Genomic DNA, 18,642 nt, shown 5'->3' on the forward strand with positions numbered 1-18,642 from the left:
GAAGCTGATTGGGGATCGATTGCCTGTACGACACCAATGAGACACACTACCACGGAGGCCCTGAATGTTCTAGATAACAATCCTCATAGGTGGGAGAAAGTAGGGTGAAATGCCTTACCCAACCTAGTGGCGGAAACAAAGCCCTCCTGGCGTAGCAGGCCTCCTAGCATATGCATGAGCAATGGGAGGGGAGTCCATGGGAAAGAGAGACCTAGGAGATGCCTTGTCAATAGGAAAGCTCATAACCGTGTTCTCAAAGGTGGAGGGCCCAAACTCCTCCTCACCAAAGTCTGCCAATGTGGAGAAAGAATTCTTGTTAAATATGCCTAGTGTTGTGGTGCATAAAATCCCTGTACTCGACGGCATATGAAGTGGCAAAATCCACCCCCTTCCCTTGCTCAATGAAGGGAGTCTAGAGAGTGGACGAAGAAGGGGACTGCTTAGATGAGGGGCCTGGACCTCGAAGAAGATTTGCATGAAAGAAAGAAAGAAAGAAATTTATTGGAGTCTTTGGAAGACTGATGGGTCTATGAGACTGAAAGAAAACTTGATACAAATCACAGTAAGGGTGGAGCTACTAAAACAAGCATCATCACCCATGCTGAATCCTAAGTCTGATCATACATAATCAAATACATATGGGTATGACAATGAAAAGAAAAAAGACTGGAGCGGAACGGAATCCTCCGTATATCATGTCGCCCTGGCTGGTGCATAGCCGGGATGGGACGCTGGCGTCCGTCAACGGGTCCCGTGCGTCTCGGTCTCCTAGAGGAGGCTCGACGCAAGACCAGAGCCACCGTGACTCCCATGGGACGTATCCCGAGTCTAAACAATGACGGGAGGTCCCTCAGAGTGATCTGTGTGTCCCTCGATGTCTCGTGTGTCGTGCTGCGATCGTCGGGTCGGGGTCTCTGTCACGTCTGCGGCTAGAGACTCTGGACGATCAATGTCACTCGATGGGAAGAACTCTGTGATCCTGCTTTGAAAGGTGTCTGATGGTGTGGCCAAGCCCCGTCGCTTGAGTAAGTACTCTCTGTGTCGGACCCCGTGGATTTGTATATATGAGAGCATATTTTTATACTATGGTCTATACCCACTATTGGGCGTTGATGACGTCAGTGGGGATGTCATAGTAGCTAGTCCCTGCTATGCATGATGGAGTTTATGGTTTTCAACCTTGTGAGTGACTATCATGAGATTGAAACTACACTATGTTGTGTTTTTAGAGGATGAGTTTGGAAATGTTCTTGGATTCATCTAGGTATATACATGTATGTTCGACTTTTCACAATTTACTTTGAAGGGTCTTTCCAATTGAGATCATTGTAAGCTCATGCTATAATGACCATGAATATGCATGCATGTGCATACTATGCATGTGTACCCATAAGCATCTCTGAGACTTGAAAGGAAGCGAGCAAAATTGGCCAAGAATATTGAATTGCCCATTTGAAATTCATACTTCGACTAAAACATAGAATCCAATTTATAGAGTCAAGTCACCTTGCTTTGCACAATTGGTGAGCCAATACATAACAAGGCGGTACAGGGTGCCAAGACCACTGCCTTTTTTCTGAGAGATTACGCTCAAAAGGAGGCTACACCATGAAGGCCGCGAGGCATCTCTAATTTGGGTAGGCGAGGATTCTGGAAAGGAGCCCTGAGCCGTCTCTGAAGAGACAGTGGTAGGGACCTCGGATCTCGTACTACATTGGGCACCTTAAAATAAAATGCTCCTCCGACTCAACCTCGTGACAGTCGCACAATATGCATATGCGATGCTTCCTAGGGATCCCCTCTGCTCTGCCACTCTCTATGCGGAGGCGGTGTGATGATACCCGAAACTATCCGATGGAGATCCGTAGTGAGTGAGGCATATGAAGCTCAGTGTACCCCGGTGGTGTGATGAATCCCTCCTCCGAAATACGAAGACAATAATCTTTGTAACTGGAAGCTCCCTCGGCTCCAACCAGGTCCTAAAGGTGTGTAGCTGCAGGAGATCCTCTCGAATGACCTGGTTGGTGTGTGGCCCGATCGAGATGGTGGGTGGGAGTACCGGAGGGGCATCTAAACTATACTGAAAAGGAGGTATCCTATTGATGTGAAACCCTAGTCTCACAAACCATCTGTGAGTTCGTGCATACCAGCATCGCTCGTCTCCCTCTGCTGCCAACCTCACGGAGGAATCGAGAGCCAACCATGGCAACCTTTGTCTCTCTGATGTGCAGTCCCCATATGATCTAACCCGGTGTAGATATGTGATGGTCTGAAAGGCTGCATCTAGTTGGAGTGGAGAAGCACTAAACTCGGCCTGAATGATGTGATGTGGTATAGATGGTTTCCCCCGGATCATCCGTGAGAGCATGAGGATCCGCAGGCGCTCCACGCCTGTCCACTCTATCTTTGACATGTTAGGTCCCCAACAAGGGCTGCCATACATACCGGCTGGTCGGTGGATCAAAGAGTCGAAGAGAAGTGCCTTGGTCTGAGGGTCTTGCAAGTGGGAGTGGAAGCACTGTCTCTCTAGCCGAGCCAGGGAGGCGTATCCCCTACTTAGTCTGGCCTGCATCGCTGGTCTCATTGTGAAGATCGGGCCGGAGAAGATGACCCCCAAGTAAGTGTATGAGGATACGATCTCAACTGGTGACCCACCAAAAGTAAACTGCTTCCATTGCATGTTTGCTCAAGAGGTGTTAAAGATTATGACCTTGGTCTTGCCAAGGTTGACCTCCAAATCATAGGATAAACAAAAAGCCTACAGTGCATCCAGGTGTCGCTGGAGCCCCTCGGGTGTGGACGACAAGAGTGCCACGTTATCTGCATAAAGAAGAATCCCGATGATGATCCTGGCGAGTGAGCAACCGGTCCCTTCGGAAGTCCCCATGAAAGTCTCAAGTTCATCGATGTAGAGGCCAAACAGGGTTGGTGATAAGGGACAACCCTGTTTGACCCCTATGGTACTGAAGATCTCATCTGTCCAACCTACGCCTGTTCGAACTCGGCCTGAGACTCTCATAAAGTGCCATGACTGCCCAGATGATCTCTTGATCAAATCCCAGTGTTTGTAGGCGTGCGATGAGACGAGCTCGAGGTACTGTGTGAAAGGCTTTGCGGAAATCCACAAAGCAGCAATGTATCCTCTCCTTCCATGATCTGGCCTCCTCAATGACACTCCTGAGTGTGAGTATGTGATCCATAGTCCCATGGTCTCGCCTAAAACCGGCCTAACCCTCTGCTTTGAGCCCTCTCATCTCTGCGAACAGGCTGACCGACGCATCCGATATTGCTGCATAGATCTTGGACATCACATGCCCAATCATGATAGTCCTATAGTTACTTGGGTCCATGGGATCCCCTGCCTTGTGGATGGGGGTGATGGTGTTGAGTGTCCAAGTGCGGGCGAAGCCAAGGCAAACATCATCATTGAATAGCTTTGCTAGGATCGGGGCTAACGTGTCGATCCCATATGCGATAAACTCAGTGCATAGCCCCTCGTGATCCTTAGCTCTGATCCTTAGCTCGGCCATTGTGCAGTTTCAATGTCGCGTCCTTGACTCTTCCTCTGGTGAACAACGTGCAAGTGGTGGGGCGGGGTGTGTGTATGAGATCTAGAGTAGGCTGGTGTGGGACATCATAAAGATGGCGTGCATACGTGTGCCAAACTCTCATGTCAGTGAGGGGTGATGGAGACCTATGCTCAAGGAATCTCTGCCAAAAATCCTTAGAGTTGTTGCTGTACAAGATGTTCAGTAGCTCCTCCTGATTTCGACGAAGAAATGCCTGCTTCTTCCGACGTACGAGACGTCGGTACTTGTGTACCGTGTCTAGTGTGTTTTGGAGGTGACATCTGGTTTCAAGTTAGAGTTGTCGGCGATAAGCCTTGCACTCCGCATCGTACCAATTGTTACAAGGTACAGAACCAAGAGGTGGTGGTCTAGTGGACCGTGTGGTGTGGGGAAAGATTTGGAGGGCAGCCTCGTGGAGTGTGCGACTAATCAGGGCAGCACGGTCGTGGTATGTGATCGATGTAGGTTAAGAGTCTGTTTAGGCGTCCAGAGTAGGCAGGGGAGAGGCTATGATCAAAGTGTATGTCGTGGTAGGTGTCGTGCTTCCTATGTGGGGTGTGTGGTGTGGCTAAGCGTGGGGTGGCGATAGTGAAGAATAGGTATGTGTGATCAGCTCCTGTAGGGATTGGTGCTACGGTGAAGTCGGTGATACATGAGGTGAAGGCAGGGGATCCCATGATGTAATCTACTACACTAGTGCCCCCCCCCCCCCCGTGTGGGAAGCAAGTAAAACCACTTGAGGAGGGCCATAGGTCAAGCTCGTTGTAGATGATGAGATCATGCATCCTGCCCAGATCAAGGAGCGCATGTCCATATGGTGTAACAGCCCGTGTCGGTCCGATGAGATCCTGGTCATACCTGCTCCGTCTAGGTCCATGTCTGGTAGCATGATAGAGTCGTCTCGAAAATCCAGGAGTGGTGCCTGGCGTGTGCTCTTCCTGGCGTTGAAGTCCCCAACAAGGAGAACTTCCCCGCGGGCTGAAAGGTCTTGGATATCCTGATGTAAGGGTACATATGGCGATGTCTCACCCTCCTCTCGTGCCACTTTGGCGAAGTAGCATATTGCTATGAAAAGGTCACGAGTGGCTGTGCATTGGATCCGGATCCACATGAATCGGGAGTGTGCGTCCTTCCTCTCAATGGAGATGGCTCCAGCGAGGTAAGACCTATACAATACTGCGACCCTGCCTGATCCTCGAACTCCTCCTGTATCCCTCGTCTCATTCGTGAAGGCTGACTCCCATGTGTAGCCACTGACTATCGGTAGTGGACACTCTGGGCTCTGGTGTGTCTTCGTGTAAAAGACTATGTCTCGTCCTGTGTAAGATTCCAAGAAGTTCCCTGGGTCTGACCATAAGGTACCATTAGAGTTCCAAATGGTGCAGGCTAGGGTCTCGGAAACCTGAGTCTCATAGGCCCTGTCCCCCTAGGGGGTACGGATGGGAGCCCGACGGGTGCCGGTCAACAACCTTCCATCTCGGACCACGGCCCATTTCCCCTTCTTGCGGGCAACATCCTGCTGCTGGAGAAGAACTTGTCGCTCCTCAATCTGTAGTGGTGTCAAATCCTCATCCATGGACAGGGTGGGATGCTCTCGTAGAGTGGCTTGACGTCGGAGTGTCACTAGTCGAGCATGTTAATCTCTAAAGCGAATGACTAGGGGCTGCTCTCGGTTGGGGTCTCTCCCAACACGCCATGCTCCCTCTATACCATGGTCGGAGACCCCCATGGTGGTGGTCACAAAGGTGATTGCCTCCTTCATGGGCGCCGTAGTGGTGCTGGTGCTGTCTCGTGTGATCCCTCGTATCTGGATGTTGAGGGCCTTCGAAGCCCTCTGCTGCTGCTCCTCCTGTATGGCGGCTAAAACGATTGCCTTTGCGGGCTCCCGTTTCGCCACGTCTACCCACTTAGTCGTCTCTAATATAGCCGACTGTATCGTGGCTATCTATGCCTCCATCTCTGTGACTGGGGTCCCTCCCAGCGCTGCTCTCAGGGTTCCGAGCTCCTCTCAAAGCTGTGTGATGTCGTGTCTAAGCCCCTGGATAAGGGTGCCCTGCTCGTGTATAATGCGGGCCTGCTGCTCCTGGGTGTATCGGGCCTGCTCCTGAGTGTAATGTGTCAGCTCTGCCTGACGGCGGGGGCGTGGATGCTGTGTATCTCAGCCAATAGGGAGTCCCAAGCATCTGGTGGGGGCCTAAGATATCCTGGTCTAGGTGGGAACTAGAGCTCAAGAGGGGTTGGAATGAAGGTGGGCTACTGAGGTTGTACTGAGGGTGGAGACAGCATGATCTGGGCGGGGGAGTGGTATGTAGGAGTAGCGAGGCCGGACAAGGTGATGAAGGGTGGCTGACTAAGAGGTAGAGGGGATACGAGGGAAAAGTACTGTGGAGCCGTGGCTGGTTGGGCTAGTGGTGGGGCTATTGGAGAGGAGACCTGTGATGATGATGCAGGAGAGGGGGAGGAGAGAGGTGGCGTAGATGATGAGGCAGATGATGGTGATGAAATAGTGGTGGTAACCATAGAGGTTGAGGATGTGGTGAGCGGCATGGGCTTTGGGTGGGCCCCTTTCTTCTGGGCCGCGGTGCTGTCCACTGTCAAACCGCTCCGGTTGTTGCGTTTGTTGAAGTCCTCTAGGCTGAGTTGCTTTTGTGTTTTTCCCTTGTCACCGTTCCCCTTCCCCATCTCCTCGCGTATGTAAATTTGGACCGAAGGGTCTCCCGTCTAGTCCCCTATCCTCATCCCCCTTTGCCATTCATTATGGGGGAGGCAGTAGCGGGCAAAGGAGGGGTTGCAGGAGGGCGGAGCTCAAGGCGGAGGGGGCAAAACAGGAGCAGCTTGGGAGGGGCAGCGAGAGGTCAGAGGGGCAGGGCGGAGGGGAGCAGGTGCAGGGCAGAGAGGTGAGGGGCACGGCGGAGAGGCGGAGGGGCAGGGCAGAGTGGAGAGGCTACGGGAGAGGCTAGTGGGAGGGAGCGGAGAGGCTAGCGGGCAGGCCGGAGGGGCAAAGCGAGAGGGTAGAGAGGCTAGTGGGAGGGAGCAGAGAGGCTAGCGGGCAGGGCGGAGAGGCTAGCGAGAGGGTTGGAGAGGGGGCGGGCAGGGCGGAGAGGCTAGCGAGAGGGGGCGGAGGGGAGCGGCGGAGAGACTAGCGGGCAAGGCGGAGAGGCTAGCGAGAGGGGGCGGAGAGAGAGAGAGAGAGAGAGAGAGAGAGAGAGAGAGAGAGAGAGAGAGAGAGAGAGGAAAGAAAGTTTATTCAAGATTGGATCCAATATATCATTGATCGGGACCTAAGAAGAGATTGGAGCCTCATTACTCGCTATAGGAATAGGGGTGTCAGAAGCTCCGATGGAATTGACCGTAGGGCTAGCAAGAGGGGGCGGAGGGGAGCGGCGGAGAGGCGAGCGGGCAGGGGGGAGAGGCTAGCGAGAGGGGGCGGAGAGAGAGAGAGAGAGAGAGAGAGAGAGAGAGAGAGAGAGAGAGAGGAAAGAAAGTTTATTCAAGATTGGATCCAATATATCGTTGATCGTGACCTAAGAAGAGACTAAAGCCTCATTACTCGCTATAGGAATAGGGGTGTCAGAAGCTCCGATAGAATCGACCGTATCCAAGGCTAGAACTAGTGCAATATTTGCCGCGACCTAGGAGGAGTGAGGAGCATCACCATTTCCGACTGGAGAGGGAATGCGGAAGGCCATATAGGGACTGGGTTCAAGGTGGATGAGGGCCTGTCCTGATCTGTAGGTTGTGGAGAAGCCACTCACTCTAATTGGAATCCATCGTGGGGTAGTAGGTACATGACGTGCAACTAGTGCCGGACAAGAAGGTGGTGTTGAGGTACACAGTTGAGTATGAGAGGGGACCGCAACCGAAGCTTTCTTATATCTTTTCTTCTAGCAAATTGCCCAAAGATCTTACAACCCTGATATTGGTCCCGCCTACCTGCGATCCCAACTCTTTGCTGAAAAAGAGAGCCATCTTGGTGCTAGACCATAATATGGTCATAAAAAATGTTAGTGTCAGAGGCAATGACCCTAATTCTAGGTAGCCCATCTGATCGGATCACCTCTTCCGCTGAAGAGGGCACACTAGGGAGGGGGTGGATCTCGATGACCACTCCAAATGTCACTCTGATCGTGGCAAGGAGCTGATGGTACATTTGGGGCAGCAGACCTGGAAATCTGTTGAAAAGAGATGTCGTCTACCTGTCCTCCTCTACTAGGTCCAATCCGAGAGAGAGAGTCTTGAGGAAAATCTTTTATGAACCGAGCAGTAAGGGGGGGGGGGGGGGTAATCAAAATCCACTTGAAAGAATCCTCGTCCAAATGTCAAATATCAATGAGGTGCGGGGCGAGGTCTAAAGGTAAGGCTACAAAGCATCCAATCCCTAACCTAAGATCTAGAAGGGTGGGACCCATGGATGCGTGCAAAGAGTGTTTTGGAGCTCTCAAGCTCAACATTCTTTTCCAACTGCAGCAACTCTTCTTTTGACAAAATACATGTTCTAGTGGCTGGTGAAAGTGGGCAAGAATGGACTGGAAGGGTGGAAGGCCGATTCAAACTGATGCAAGATCCGTCCGTCGTTTGGAGGGTGTTGAGGGGGAGGGATAGAACTGGAGATATTAAGGGAAGGGAAGGGGAGGAGATAAGAGGATGGAGAGGCTGATGTCCTAAGGGAGGTCTAAGGATGAGAGGGGGAGATAGAAGGGATGAGAGGGAGGGGGAGGGGTTGAGGGTGGGTCTGATGTAGGGTAGAAGGGGAGGCTAGGAGAGAAGAAGAAGAAGAAGAAGAATGTATTACCGTCCTCTGGGGGCCGAGAAACCGACCAGAGAGAGAGAGAGAGAGAGAGAGAGAGAGAGAGCTAGGATGGACTACCAGAGGCAGGTGAAATTTGAAATTTCTAAGGTAAGGAAAGGGAGCTGTTCGAAGAACAAACACGGAGCTAAAGAATGGCAAGAACGGATCTGAGATTGTGCTGATCCTGGAGGTATTTGGAGCAACTGAAAGTATAGAAAAATGCAGCTGCTGGAAACCTAAACGGCCTGGTAAACTTGCTGAAAATGAAGCTGAAACGTTTCCAAACTTCAGATGCTTAGTGGTGCAGCAAGAAATGTCCTAGGGCGAAATGTGACCTTTAGTAGAGCTGCTTGCAGGCGCATTTGATACAGCACAGGGCTGCCATTTTCCAGGTTGGGATGGGAAGCAAAAAGTCTGCCACAATGGAGCTGCCTGGGTATTCGCCTACACAGCAAGTGTCCGGGAGAAGGAGATGGATGTGCAGGGGTAGAGGAGCTGGGTGTTGGCAAGGAGGATGAGGTAGAAGCTAGGGAGAGGGATGAAAGCCGTACGACAGGGAGCTGGAGCTGCAGGATGCTGGGTCTCTGATTTCACTTGAATCTTCTTGTATATCAGCAGCCTTTATGCCCCATAGCTCCATCCATTCCTCCCCATCTCTGTACAAGCGCATGGTCTTTGTAGCCTCCACGGATTTGTGTGCTATCTGATTTTCATCCATCTTCCCAAGCTTGTTGAGGTACCCCAGCTATTCACATAATGCTTCACCCTCCAGTGGTATCGTACCGGTCTCAACCTGTAAGATGGTGAAACCTTAACAGAACCTCAAATGCAGCTTCCACTAAGCAAATCACAGCGCCTCTAGCTAATTCACACTTCATATCCTCAAGAACTGATGGCTGAAAACCAAATCACGGCACCGAGGAACAATTTGCAGCGGGCGAATCGCACATCAATATTCGCCCCATTTGGGGGGCTGGAGAACTTTGGGACAACTTAGGAAACTTCTTGGGAAGGAGAGAGAAAAACAGAGCACCAGGGGCCAGAAGGAAGGCTGCCACCCCCCCTCCCCCCCTTCCCCCCCCCACCCTTTCGGCCCTGAAGGTCTTTATTGCAATAAAATATCTTTGTACAACTGGCTCATAGAGGGAGCATGAAATTGAGTACAATTCTCAATACAACTTACAGCTTAGGGGCTCTTCTTTTTATAGACTAGGCCTAGTTTGTGCTTTTCGAAAGGCTAGACCTGCTTTGTAGCCTAGAATCGGCTTCTTTTTACAAATGCTCTCTTTTACCACTTTTCTCAAGAAAGAAATCGCTTTTCTCCAAGTAGGGTTCCTTTTAAGGGCTTTTGACTCTAGTGGACCTTGCATAAAGTGGGGCACCACTTGTTCTTGTACTTTGGCTCCTATGGGACCTGCTTTTTAGCACTTGCCCCTTGAATTTTGGGCCTTTTTGCCCTCTTCTTGGTCCTACACATTCAATAGACATTTTCCAACACTTTAACCCATTAGAGGTTAGCCAAATGCATGCATTTTAGTTCTTGGACTAATCCTAGTCCCTTGTCCCCACAATTGTCTTTTACCGATGCAAAGCAAAATAAATAAAACTTATTCTAGTTGACCGAAGTCAATCTATTAAAGATCTCTCTTTATTTCTTGGGAGAAGTACCAATTGGTGACATCCCCAGCTTCCAATCAGTTGCCCTTAGCTGAAAAGCTTCTTGATACAATTGTAAAACTTGAGAATACTCTGAGGAGAACTCCTCATCTACCCACTTGGCATCGTGTACCGAATAGTTCTTGAATTTGACAAGGTACCTGTGAGTAACCTTGCCTCTGGGTCCCTTCTTCTCTGAGTGATACACAATCTGTTCTGGTTGGAGGATCTCCTCCATCTCTTCCACCTCTGGTGGCTGTTCTTGAAGTGACTCCATGGGTTTTGATCCTTGGTACTTCTTGAACTGAACAGGTTTGTGGGTTGTGGTCCTTGGTACTTCTTTAAATGACTCAAGTGGAAAGCATTATGAATCTTCCAAGTCTCTGGTAGCTCTGGTTGATATACGACTTCATTTATGGGGTCACTAACCTGGCCCATAGTATCTAGGAGACAACTTTGGGTATATCTTTTCTTTTTTTTTCATCTTTCTAAGTCTAGCTTCCTTGAACTTAAGGAGTACCCAGTCTCCTTCTTGGAGGTTCATGTCCCTCCTATGTTTATATGCAGCTTTCTTTTGCTTTTGCTGTGACCTTTCGATTGTTGTTTGACCTGAGAGAAGTTTGTATCAACGTCTCAAACATGGTTAGCTGCAAATATCTCATCCTTGTTCCACAGAAGAGTTGGTAGAACCACCGTCCTATATATTACTTCAAAAGGGGCTTTTCGTGTAGAGAAATGAGTGGTAGTGTTGTATGCAAATTCCACTAGTGGAAGGTACTTTTCCACTCGGATTTCTGTTCGGACACATAACACTTTAGAAGGTCTAGCACCGTGGATTAGCCTTCTCTTCTTGACCGTTTGTCTGAGGGTGAAATGATGATGAGAATGCCAATTTCCTACACATATTATCAAAAATAGCTCTCCAAAATAAACTGGTCATTGTTAGATCTCGGTCAATTAACTATCAACTTAGGCATCCCATGATGCTTGAAGATCTATTCCATAAACAACTTGGCCATATGGTCTGCTTTGATAGTCTTCCTCACTGGAATGAAGTGGAATTTCTTGCTAAACCTGTCAAGTATATCCCAGATCCCATCATCCCCGCTATTTGATGATGGAAGATCAAAGATTAAATCCATAGCAATACTCTCCCATGGCCTCTACGGTATTGGAAGTACCTTAGGGGGCAAGTATGACATTTGGTCATGAACTGGTGGATATCTTTATGCATTCTTGGCCAAAAGAAGAAATACCCTGATGACTTGCATATGGAGGGGAATGACATTCTTCCAAAACTTTTGTTCACATGTTCTGGGTCACACAAAGGTAGTCAACTTTTGTTCACATGTTCTGGGTTACACAAAGATGATCATCTTTCATGAGGTATCCATCCCTAAGTGAATACTGGTTGAATGCTTGTCCTTGTTGAATGTTCCTCATGATCTCTTCGAAGTCTGAATCTTGTAGATAAAGATCTTTCATTTTCTGGAGGCCCCTATGATAGGCTATAGTGACGTTGTCCACATGAGGTCTCCTAGATAAAGTATCCACTACTCTAATTCGGGCTCCTGGAGTGTGGACAACCTGAAAATAAAACATGAACAAGAACTTTGCCCATCACATCTGATTTTCGAAGAGCTTTGTCTGTAAATACTTGAGACTCTAGTGGTTTTTCTTGACCGTGAAATCAGCTAGAAGAAGATAATGCTTCCAAATAGTGACGGCATGAATTACAACCACCATCTCTTTTTCATAAGTATCTATAAAGCTCTCAGCATCACGCAGTCTCCAGCCCTCATAGACCACAACACGACCATCCTGGTGAAGAGCATCTCCCACACTTCCTCCGCATGCATCACAATCCACATTAAAAGATTTGTGTAAGTTTGGAACAATAAGGATTGGCTCAGTTGTTAACTTTTCTTTTGAGAGTGTTGAAAGTTGTCCTTTACCTCTCCAGAACAACAGTTTGCTCTCGTGTAGGAGAGCATCAGGAGGAAACTCATTTTTTGGAGTTCTGCCAGACTTGACCTTGCATCCAGAGTAGTGGTTGTGAACCAGGTATTATTGGCTACCACCTGGTTCGTTTGCTTATCTTGGTGCAGATCTAGAGGTTGTATCTCTCACATGAGACCTATTAGGAACTTCCTATGGAGTGGGTTAGATGGCACCTCAGATGTTGTAGCGAGGGTGGCTTGGGAGACCCTCATTCTCCCCATAGGGGAAGGAGGTCTCAATATTATTGATCCGAACTTGCAGTGTATGGTCTTGCTCTGCATTTGTAGTGAGAGGATTGATGCTTGGACAGGAGCCTTGGAAAGATTTTTTCTTACACATCATCTCATGGGGGAGATTGGATGGACAGCTCGAGATGGATCTTTACTTCAGCTAATCTTAGATCTCCTTCTTCCCCTTTCATGGCTGCAATTCTGAAAGCTTGAGGCAGCTTCAGAGGCACTCTTCAGAGAGTTCCACCCTCCTCTCGTGAAGAAATAGACAGGCACAATCATGTGGAATGACTCTATTTTGGATGAGCATGGCAGATCACTAGGAGTGTCACATTATATGCAGTGGTCTAGATGGGAGAGGGGACCTGCTTCCACAGTAGGTGCTTGGAAGGCTTTTAGGAAGCTTCCAGAGGATCAAAGACTCTTATCAGTTGGCCACCTCAGAGGGAGTGGAGTCAAGATGCATCAGATAGAGACAGCCATACCAACAGAGTGGATAGATATAGATGACATGCCGATCACAAAGTCCACTTGGTTGGCAGCTTTCACGGGGACGGGCATTCCTTTTCCATCAAAAGTGGTAAACCTGATGGACTTACCACCTTCTTTGAAGTCTCTACTTTTAGATGTGGATCTCCTCCCTTTTCACCCATGAGGAGAATGCTCTCTAACTGTGGAAGTGGAAGAAGAAGAAGAAGAAGAACTAGAACTACTGGATGAGGGCAGGCTGGACTTGGGATCTTCGCCCACACTTCTTATTCTGTCCTCTATGGGGCTTTGGGCTCCTACTTTCTCTTGAAGCATACCACTTTCGGGATGGTGAAAGACTTTGGGAACACCTTCTTGAAGAATGGTCCCCTCCAGGGTGGTGGTTGTCAACCAGGTGCTATTGGCCATGGCTTGGTATGTTTGCTCGTGTTGGTGTAGTTCCAGGGATTGTAGTTCCTGTTGGTGATCTGGAAATCCCGAAGAAATAGAAAGGTTACTTTATTTTTTTGGCTTTCTATACATGGAGGAATTGCAGTGAATAGGTGGAGATACAAGTTTGGAGAAGACTCCACTTGTTCGAGGTGCTCGTCTGCAAAGGAGTCGATTCATCATTGCTCATGGGACTGCAGACATGCGAGAGTCATTTGGATAGGAGCTACCAGGATTCTCAGCACTTTGATTCCCTCTCATTTCTTCATGACTTGGGGATCAGTGGCTTGGCTCTCTTTGTCAGGACCTCATATTTTTTATGAGTGGTAGGATGCTTCTTGGGCCATCTCCATTTGACGACACCTAGTTGAGCCTTGTTCTCTGGAGGATGTGCCTATCTCCCGATTTAGACCAGTACATGCTGATTTGGATTCTGTATGGGAGATACTGGCTAGTATTACTGCTTGGCAGATCTGGAGGGCCAGATGCACTGAGGCCTTAGATGGATCACAAGTCCACCCTTCTCATACCTTGGCCAGTATTTGGGCTGATACCTTTTTCATTCTCATGGCTAGTTGGGCGATCATGCAGGGGTCCTCCCAGGCAGCCTCTGCCACCAGGAGGGTTATATTCCTTACGGAATGGAGGGGCTCCCCCTTTTTCTCAGAGACTACATCAAGGTTGAGGTGGCATTTTCAGCCTCAACCATGGTTTCTCTCCAGCTCTTTTTGAGTTTTTAACTCTTATAGAGTGTTTTTTCTCATGCCCAGCATGATGTATTTTCCTATCGAGCTTGCTCACGTGGATTTTTTTCATACTTAATAGAAGTCTCTTTCATGGTGCCTTCTTGCACTTATTTTGGAAGCTGTACAAGGCTTTTAAACCTCCAATGATTCTTCTTTCCACACATGCATTCCACCTGTAGTTATTTGCAAAATCCAGCCCTCCGTATCTGTATGTGGTGACTGTTTCACTCTCCTTCCAATGTGACATCCATCTATTGAGAGAGAGAGAGAGAGAGAGAGAGAGAGAGAGAAGTAGAAGTAGAAGTAGAAGTAGAAGTACAGAGGGGTGTAGGAAGACTGCGGGAAGGCGGGAGCATTTCTGCAGATCTGCATGCACTTTTTACATTCTCACGGATCGAGCAGTCTCCACCTTGATTATTGGCAAGTCTATTAACGTCCTTGGGGGGCCAAAAATGACCCATGGGACCCGTCTCAAGACAATGTAAAATAGAGTTTCCTCAAGGAGAGGGGTCAGGAGAGAGAGAGAGAGAGAGAGAGAGAGAGAGAGAGAGAGAGAAAGTTTATTAAAGTCTTCGGAAGACCGATGGGTCTATGAGACTATGAAAAACCTGGTACAAACGAGTTGTGGTGGTGGAGCTACTAAACGAGCATCCACACCAATGCAAATGCAAAATATACAGAATGTCAGTACTAAATCCTAGATACAACATAGTCATGTCATGTCGATAGTTGACTATCTCATCATCATCATCATCACCATCAAGACATCAGCGTGGATGTGGCAATGGGGGCATGAAATCGGCGATAGAATGCTAGCGTCCACTCAAAGGTGCATCCCTAGCATGTCTCCTAGTCATAGCTCTGCATCTAACCAGGGCTACTGTGACCCCCGTTGGGCGAGACCCTCTGTCCCCAAGTGTGATCTGTGTGTCAACCCTCTATCTGAGCTGTCGGGTCACAGGCTCCGGGGAAGCCTCGTCCCGTGGGTGTCCATGTGATTTGGATGGAAAAACTCCGTGATAGAACGCTGAGAGGGATCAGTCAAGGAAGAAGTCTGCTCTTTGCTGTGCTCAAAGTATCCTCTCGCGGAGTCTGAGTGCCTCATGAACGAAACGTGCCAAACATTGCTAGTCTGGGTAGGAGATGAGTCAAGCCAAAACCCCATAGCTATCTCTGAAGAGGCAGTAGAAACGCCCACGGATCTCATAGTAAACAAGACACCTGAAGATGAATTGCTCCTCTATCTCAACCTCCTGCATGTCACACAAAGTGCATATGCACCCCTCCTTGGGTAGTCGCTCTGCTCTGCCGCTCTCGATACGAAGTCTATGTGAAGAGACCCGGAACTGCCCAAGAGAGATCTGCAATGAGTGGGGGAAAAAAATCTGAGTGTACCCTGGTGGGTCAATGAAACCCTCCGCTGTGATATGTAAGAAGTGATCTTTGTAGAAGCCCAGCTTCACTAGAGAGAGAGAGAGAGAGAGAGAGAGAGAGACCTCTCAGATTCTTTTCTTTCATTTTCCTTTATCGATCTGTTTTCTCAGATCCCATCTTCTATGCTTCCTCTTCCCCCACTTCACCCTCCCCTTCACCCATGTCATCCTACCTTGGCTCTCCATGTAAAGTACATTTGGTCTGCCTCCTTCGTATTTACAACTATTGTTTCCCCTCATACATTGGTTTCTCTCAAGGTAAAAGGCCATCCACATCTCAATGACTTAGTAACAATCCAAGATTCAACTCGGTTGCCCAACCTTGATGGGCCAAGCATGCCAGGGTGAACCTGACTCAGGACAGGGGGCCAATGCTGAGGCTGTCTGGTCAAATGTCAAATCTGATTTGCAGCTAGGCTTCAGGGAGGGAAAACAACAACAGGAGGAGCTGGGGGGGAATGCCAAAAAGAGGAAATACGAAGCTATTCGGTAAGTCTTGAAGATGGTCCTCTTTAGATACTGCAAACATGTAGACTATCTGATGTGCAAGAGCAAAGGATGGTGTTGGCTGGAGAAGAACAATAAACTCAACGGAAAACTGGGCCAGCCTGGAGTATTCAAGGGGTTCCTGAGTAGCAGAAGTACCTGACAGACTAGGTAGTAATGAAAATAATTGGGTAAAGGAGGGTCGGTCAATGATCCTCCTTCGAAAATGGGGAGTCTGGGATTGAATATCCGACTTGAAACAGGAGTTGCATATTAGTTAGGATTCACATTTTACACATTGCTCCAAAGTAGACGCATCATATCATACACCTTATTGAGGGGCATTGTCTAGATCCACAAGGTTATTGAGAGATACACGGAAGCAACATCTGAATTTGAATTGGCTGTAAAGAGAGATGCCTGATAGCAAAAGTTGTATTTTGGATTTGGCCATGAAAAGGGAAAGTGCACCCTTATTCCTAATTCCTTGATTCTCGTTTTCTTGTTTTCCCTCATAGTTTTATGAATGATCGAGGTTTTTCATTGATGCTGCAGATTCCAAAATATTTGCACACTTGTGAATCATTGCCTAGGAATGTTATGAGCAAGGTGAGCTTCTATGAGATTGTTCAAAGTTCAAAGCTTTGGTCCTTATTTTGGACACCAATTGACTGGTTGTTGGTACGGCTGGGTCAAAAATATGCTCACTTCAACTTTTGTAACATCACAGATCAACAAAACAGAACTGAGAGAGAGTATATTGAAATCGTGTGGGCCTTTGCTGTAGCAAATCAAGCTTTATCAACAAATGTATGAAGAGGTAACTGCATGCTTATACTGCATGTACATTGTATTCACCTCTCTGCTCCATATCATTCCAACTTATTATATGTATTCATGGAAATTAACTCATCTATTATTGAACACAAACTGCAACCATATTCTGGGAATAGCGGTACGAGTACAATCTTTGGTTCTACTTCTTAAATGCCGTGAAAATGGAAGTCCCAGTCATGGAACAAGGAATGCAACAGCAGATTGAATTTTTCTTCAGAATGCTGGGCAAGGTGATTCCTTAGTGATCCTCTACACATTTTATAGCAGGTTATTAAAAGCATGATATGGATTAGTGTTTTCTAAGATAAAGAGTGCCAATAACAGTTGTTATGGACATTTTGGTGCTTTGAGAAACAGAACTGGAGCTTAGATGCAAGTAAAAGGCACCAGGAAGCCAGCTGCTGAGGTAACACAGGCTTTCATAGAAGCTACCAAAGACATGGCGTCAATATGTTGGCAGGTCCTTATACTTGGAGAGATCTCTACTGAGCATATGTGACCCTGGCATGAGACGGAATGGCAATACATATGCTACTGCTTGATGAACGCATTCCAGTAGAAAACTTGGAATTTTTTCAAGGAAGACATTGGAAGGCTCTGTTTCGGGCTCTAAAATTCTGTATAGGAGAACTGAACAGAAGTTTGGAAATGATTATAGAACCTCATCTGCCCTCTAAGTGAAAATTTTCAATTTTGAGGGATCTCAAATGGAGCCTATATTCAAGGCGCCAGCGCTACAGCCCCTCTAACCATCAGGGCGGTCAAAATCCACTTTCGGTATTTAACAACTTTCTTTTCTTTTCTTTTTTTTAGGCTGGAGGGAAAACTCAACAACTTAGAAATATATCCTACCCTGAAAAATAAGTGTATATCTCAATAAAGGGGATTCCATCAGCTTTGAAGTCAGCAGTTTCTCGATGGCATTTTGGGATGGAATCAAATGTTGTATGGCGTGAAAATGTGCTTGCCCCGTAAGATATCCTCAGCTCCTCGTCACACCAGCCTGCTGCCCCGCTGCCTTCCAGCCTTCCCCTGCCTCCCTGCTGTCCCCCTCTCTCCCCCCTGCCGCCCTGCTGTCCACCTCTCTCTCCTCTGCTGCCCTCTCCCCAGCTGCCTCTCCCTCCCACTGCCCTCCCTCGCCTTGCTGCCCTCTCCTCCCCTGCTTTCTACCCAAGCCTGCTCCTACCTGCTTCCCCTCACCCACTTCCCTTTCCCGCTCTCAGCCCCTCCACTCTCATCCTCTACTTTCCCCCTCCCCTCTCAGCCCTCCTCTCTCTCAGCCCTTACTCTTACCCTCTTTACTCTTAGTGATGGACGGATGTTATCATTGTTGGAATCAGTCTTCCACCCTCCATTGGCGAATGTGCACCTCATTCAGTCAATCCTCCACCACTTCCACAGTCCACAACGTGCACTTTCTCAAGTTGTTGCAACTTCAAAAGGATGTGGAGTTCAAGAGCTCCACCACCCTCTTTGCATGCATTCATGGGTCCCACCCTTCCAGATCTTAGTCTAGGGACTAGAGGCTTGCTGCTTTACGTTCTGACCTCACTCCACTCCTTTTAGATATTCAATTATTGAGACGAGGTTTCTTTCAGGTGGCTTTTGGCTCTCTTGGAGCCACAAGTATAGTGCTCAAGGAGCCTCTTGGTGCTTGGATCCATGATGTTTTTCAAGCCCTTCTCTTAAGGATTTGACCGTGTAGAGGACATGCATGTGACTTCGCTCTTCATCAAATTCCCAAGTCTCTGCCTCAGGTTTACCATTGACTTTTAGCTACGATTGGAGCATCTTTTGGGCTGGTCACAAAGATCCCCCCTAACCTCGTTTTCCCTCTTTTGGAGCTGAGAGACGACCATATCAAATGGGGTTCCTAGAGTTAGGGTCATCCTATCTGACCCTAATATTTTCGATGACCACACTATGCTCCATATGTCCTGATGGCTCACTTTTTTGATAGCGTCAAAATCGCGGGCA

At 48.1% G+C, this 18,642-nt stretch overlaps 1 protein-coding gene across 1 annotated transcript in view; it reads left to right on the plus strand.

Moving 5' to 3' along the window:
* LOC147886035 (malonate--CoA ligase-like) overlaps positions 1-17,393 on the plus strand; it is a 100,512-nt gene extending 83,119 nt beyond the window's left edge. Inside the window, exons 15-18 of the mRNA XM_087396482.1 lie at positions 16,384-16,437; positions 16,559-16,648; positions 16,782-16,895; positions 17,023-17,393. Coding sequence (XP_087252608.1) covers positions 16,384-16,437; positions 16,559-16,615 — 111 coding nt within the window. The 3' untranslated portion in view covers positions 16,616-16,648; positions 16,782-16,895; positions 17,023-17,393. The remainder of the gene's footprint in view (positions 1-16,383; positions 16,438-16,558; positions 16,649-16,781; positions 16,896-17,022) is intronic.
* The last annotated feature ends 1,249 nt before the right edge of the window (positions 17,394-18,642 follow it).

Source organism: Dipteris shenzhenensis, chromosome 25 (genome assembly GCF_047967505.1).
Source record: "Dipteris shenzhenensis isolate YYH24624 ecotype China chromosome 25, Dip_SZ_1.0, whole genome shotgun sequence".
Lineage (NCBI taxonomy): Eukaryota > Viridiplantae > Streptophyta > Polypodiopsida > Gleicheniales > Dipteridaceae > Dipteris > Dipteris shenzhenensis.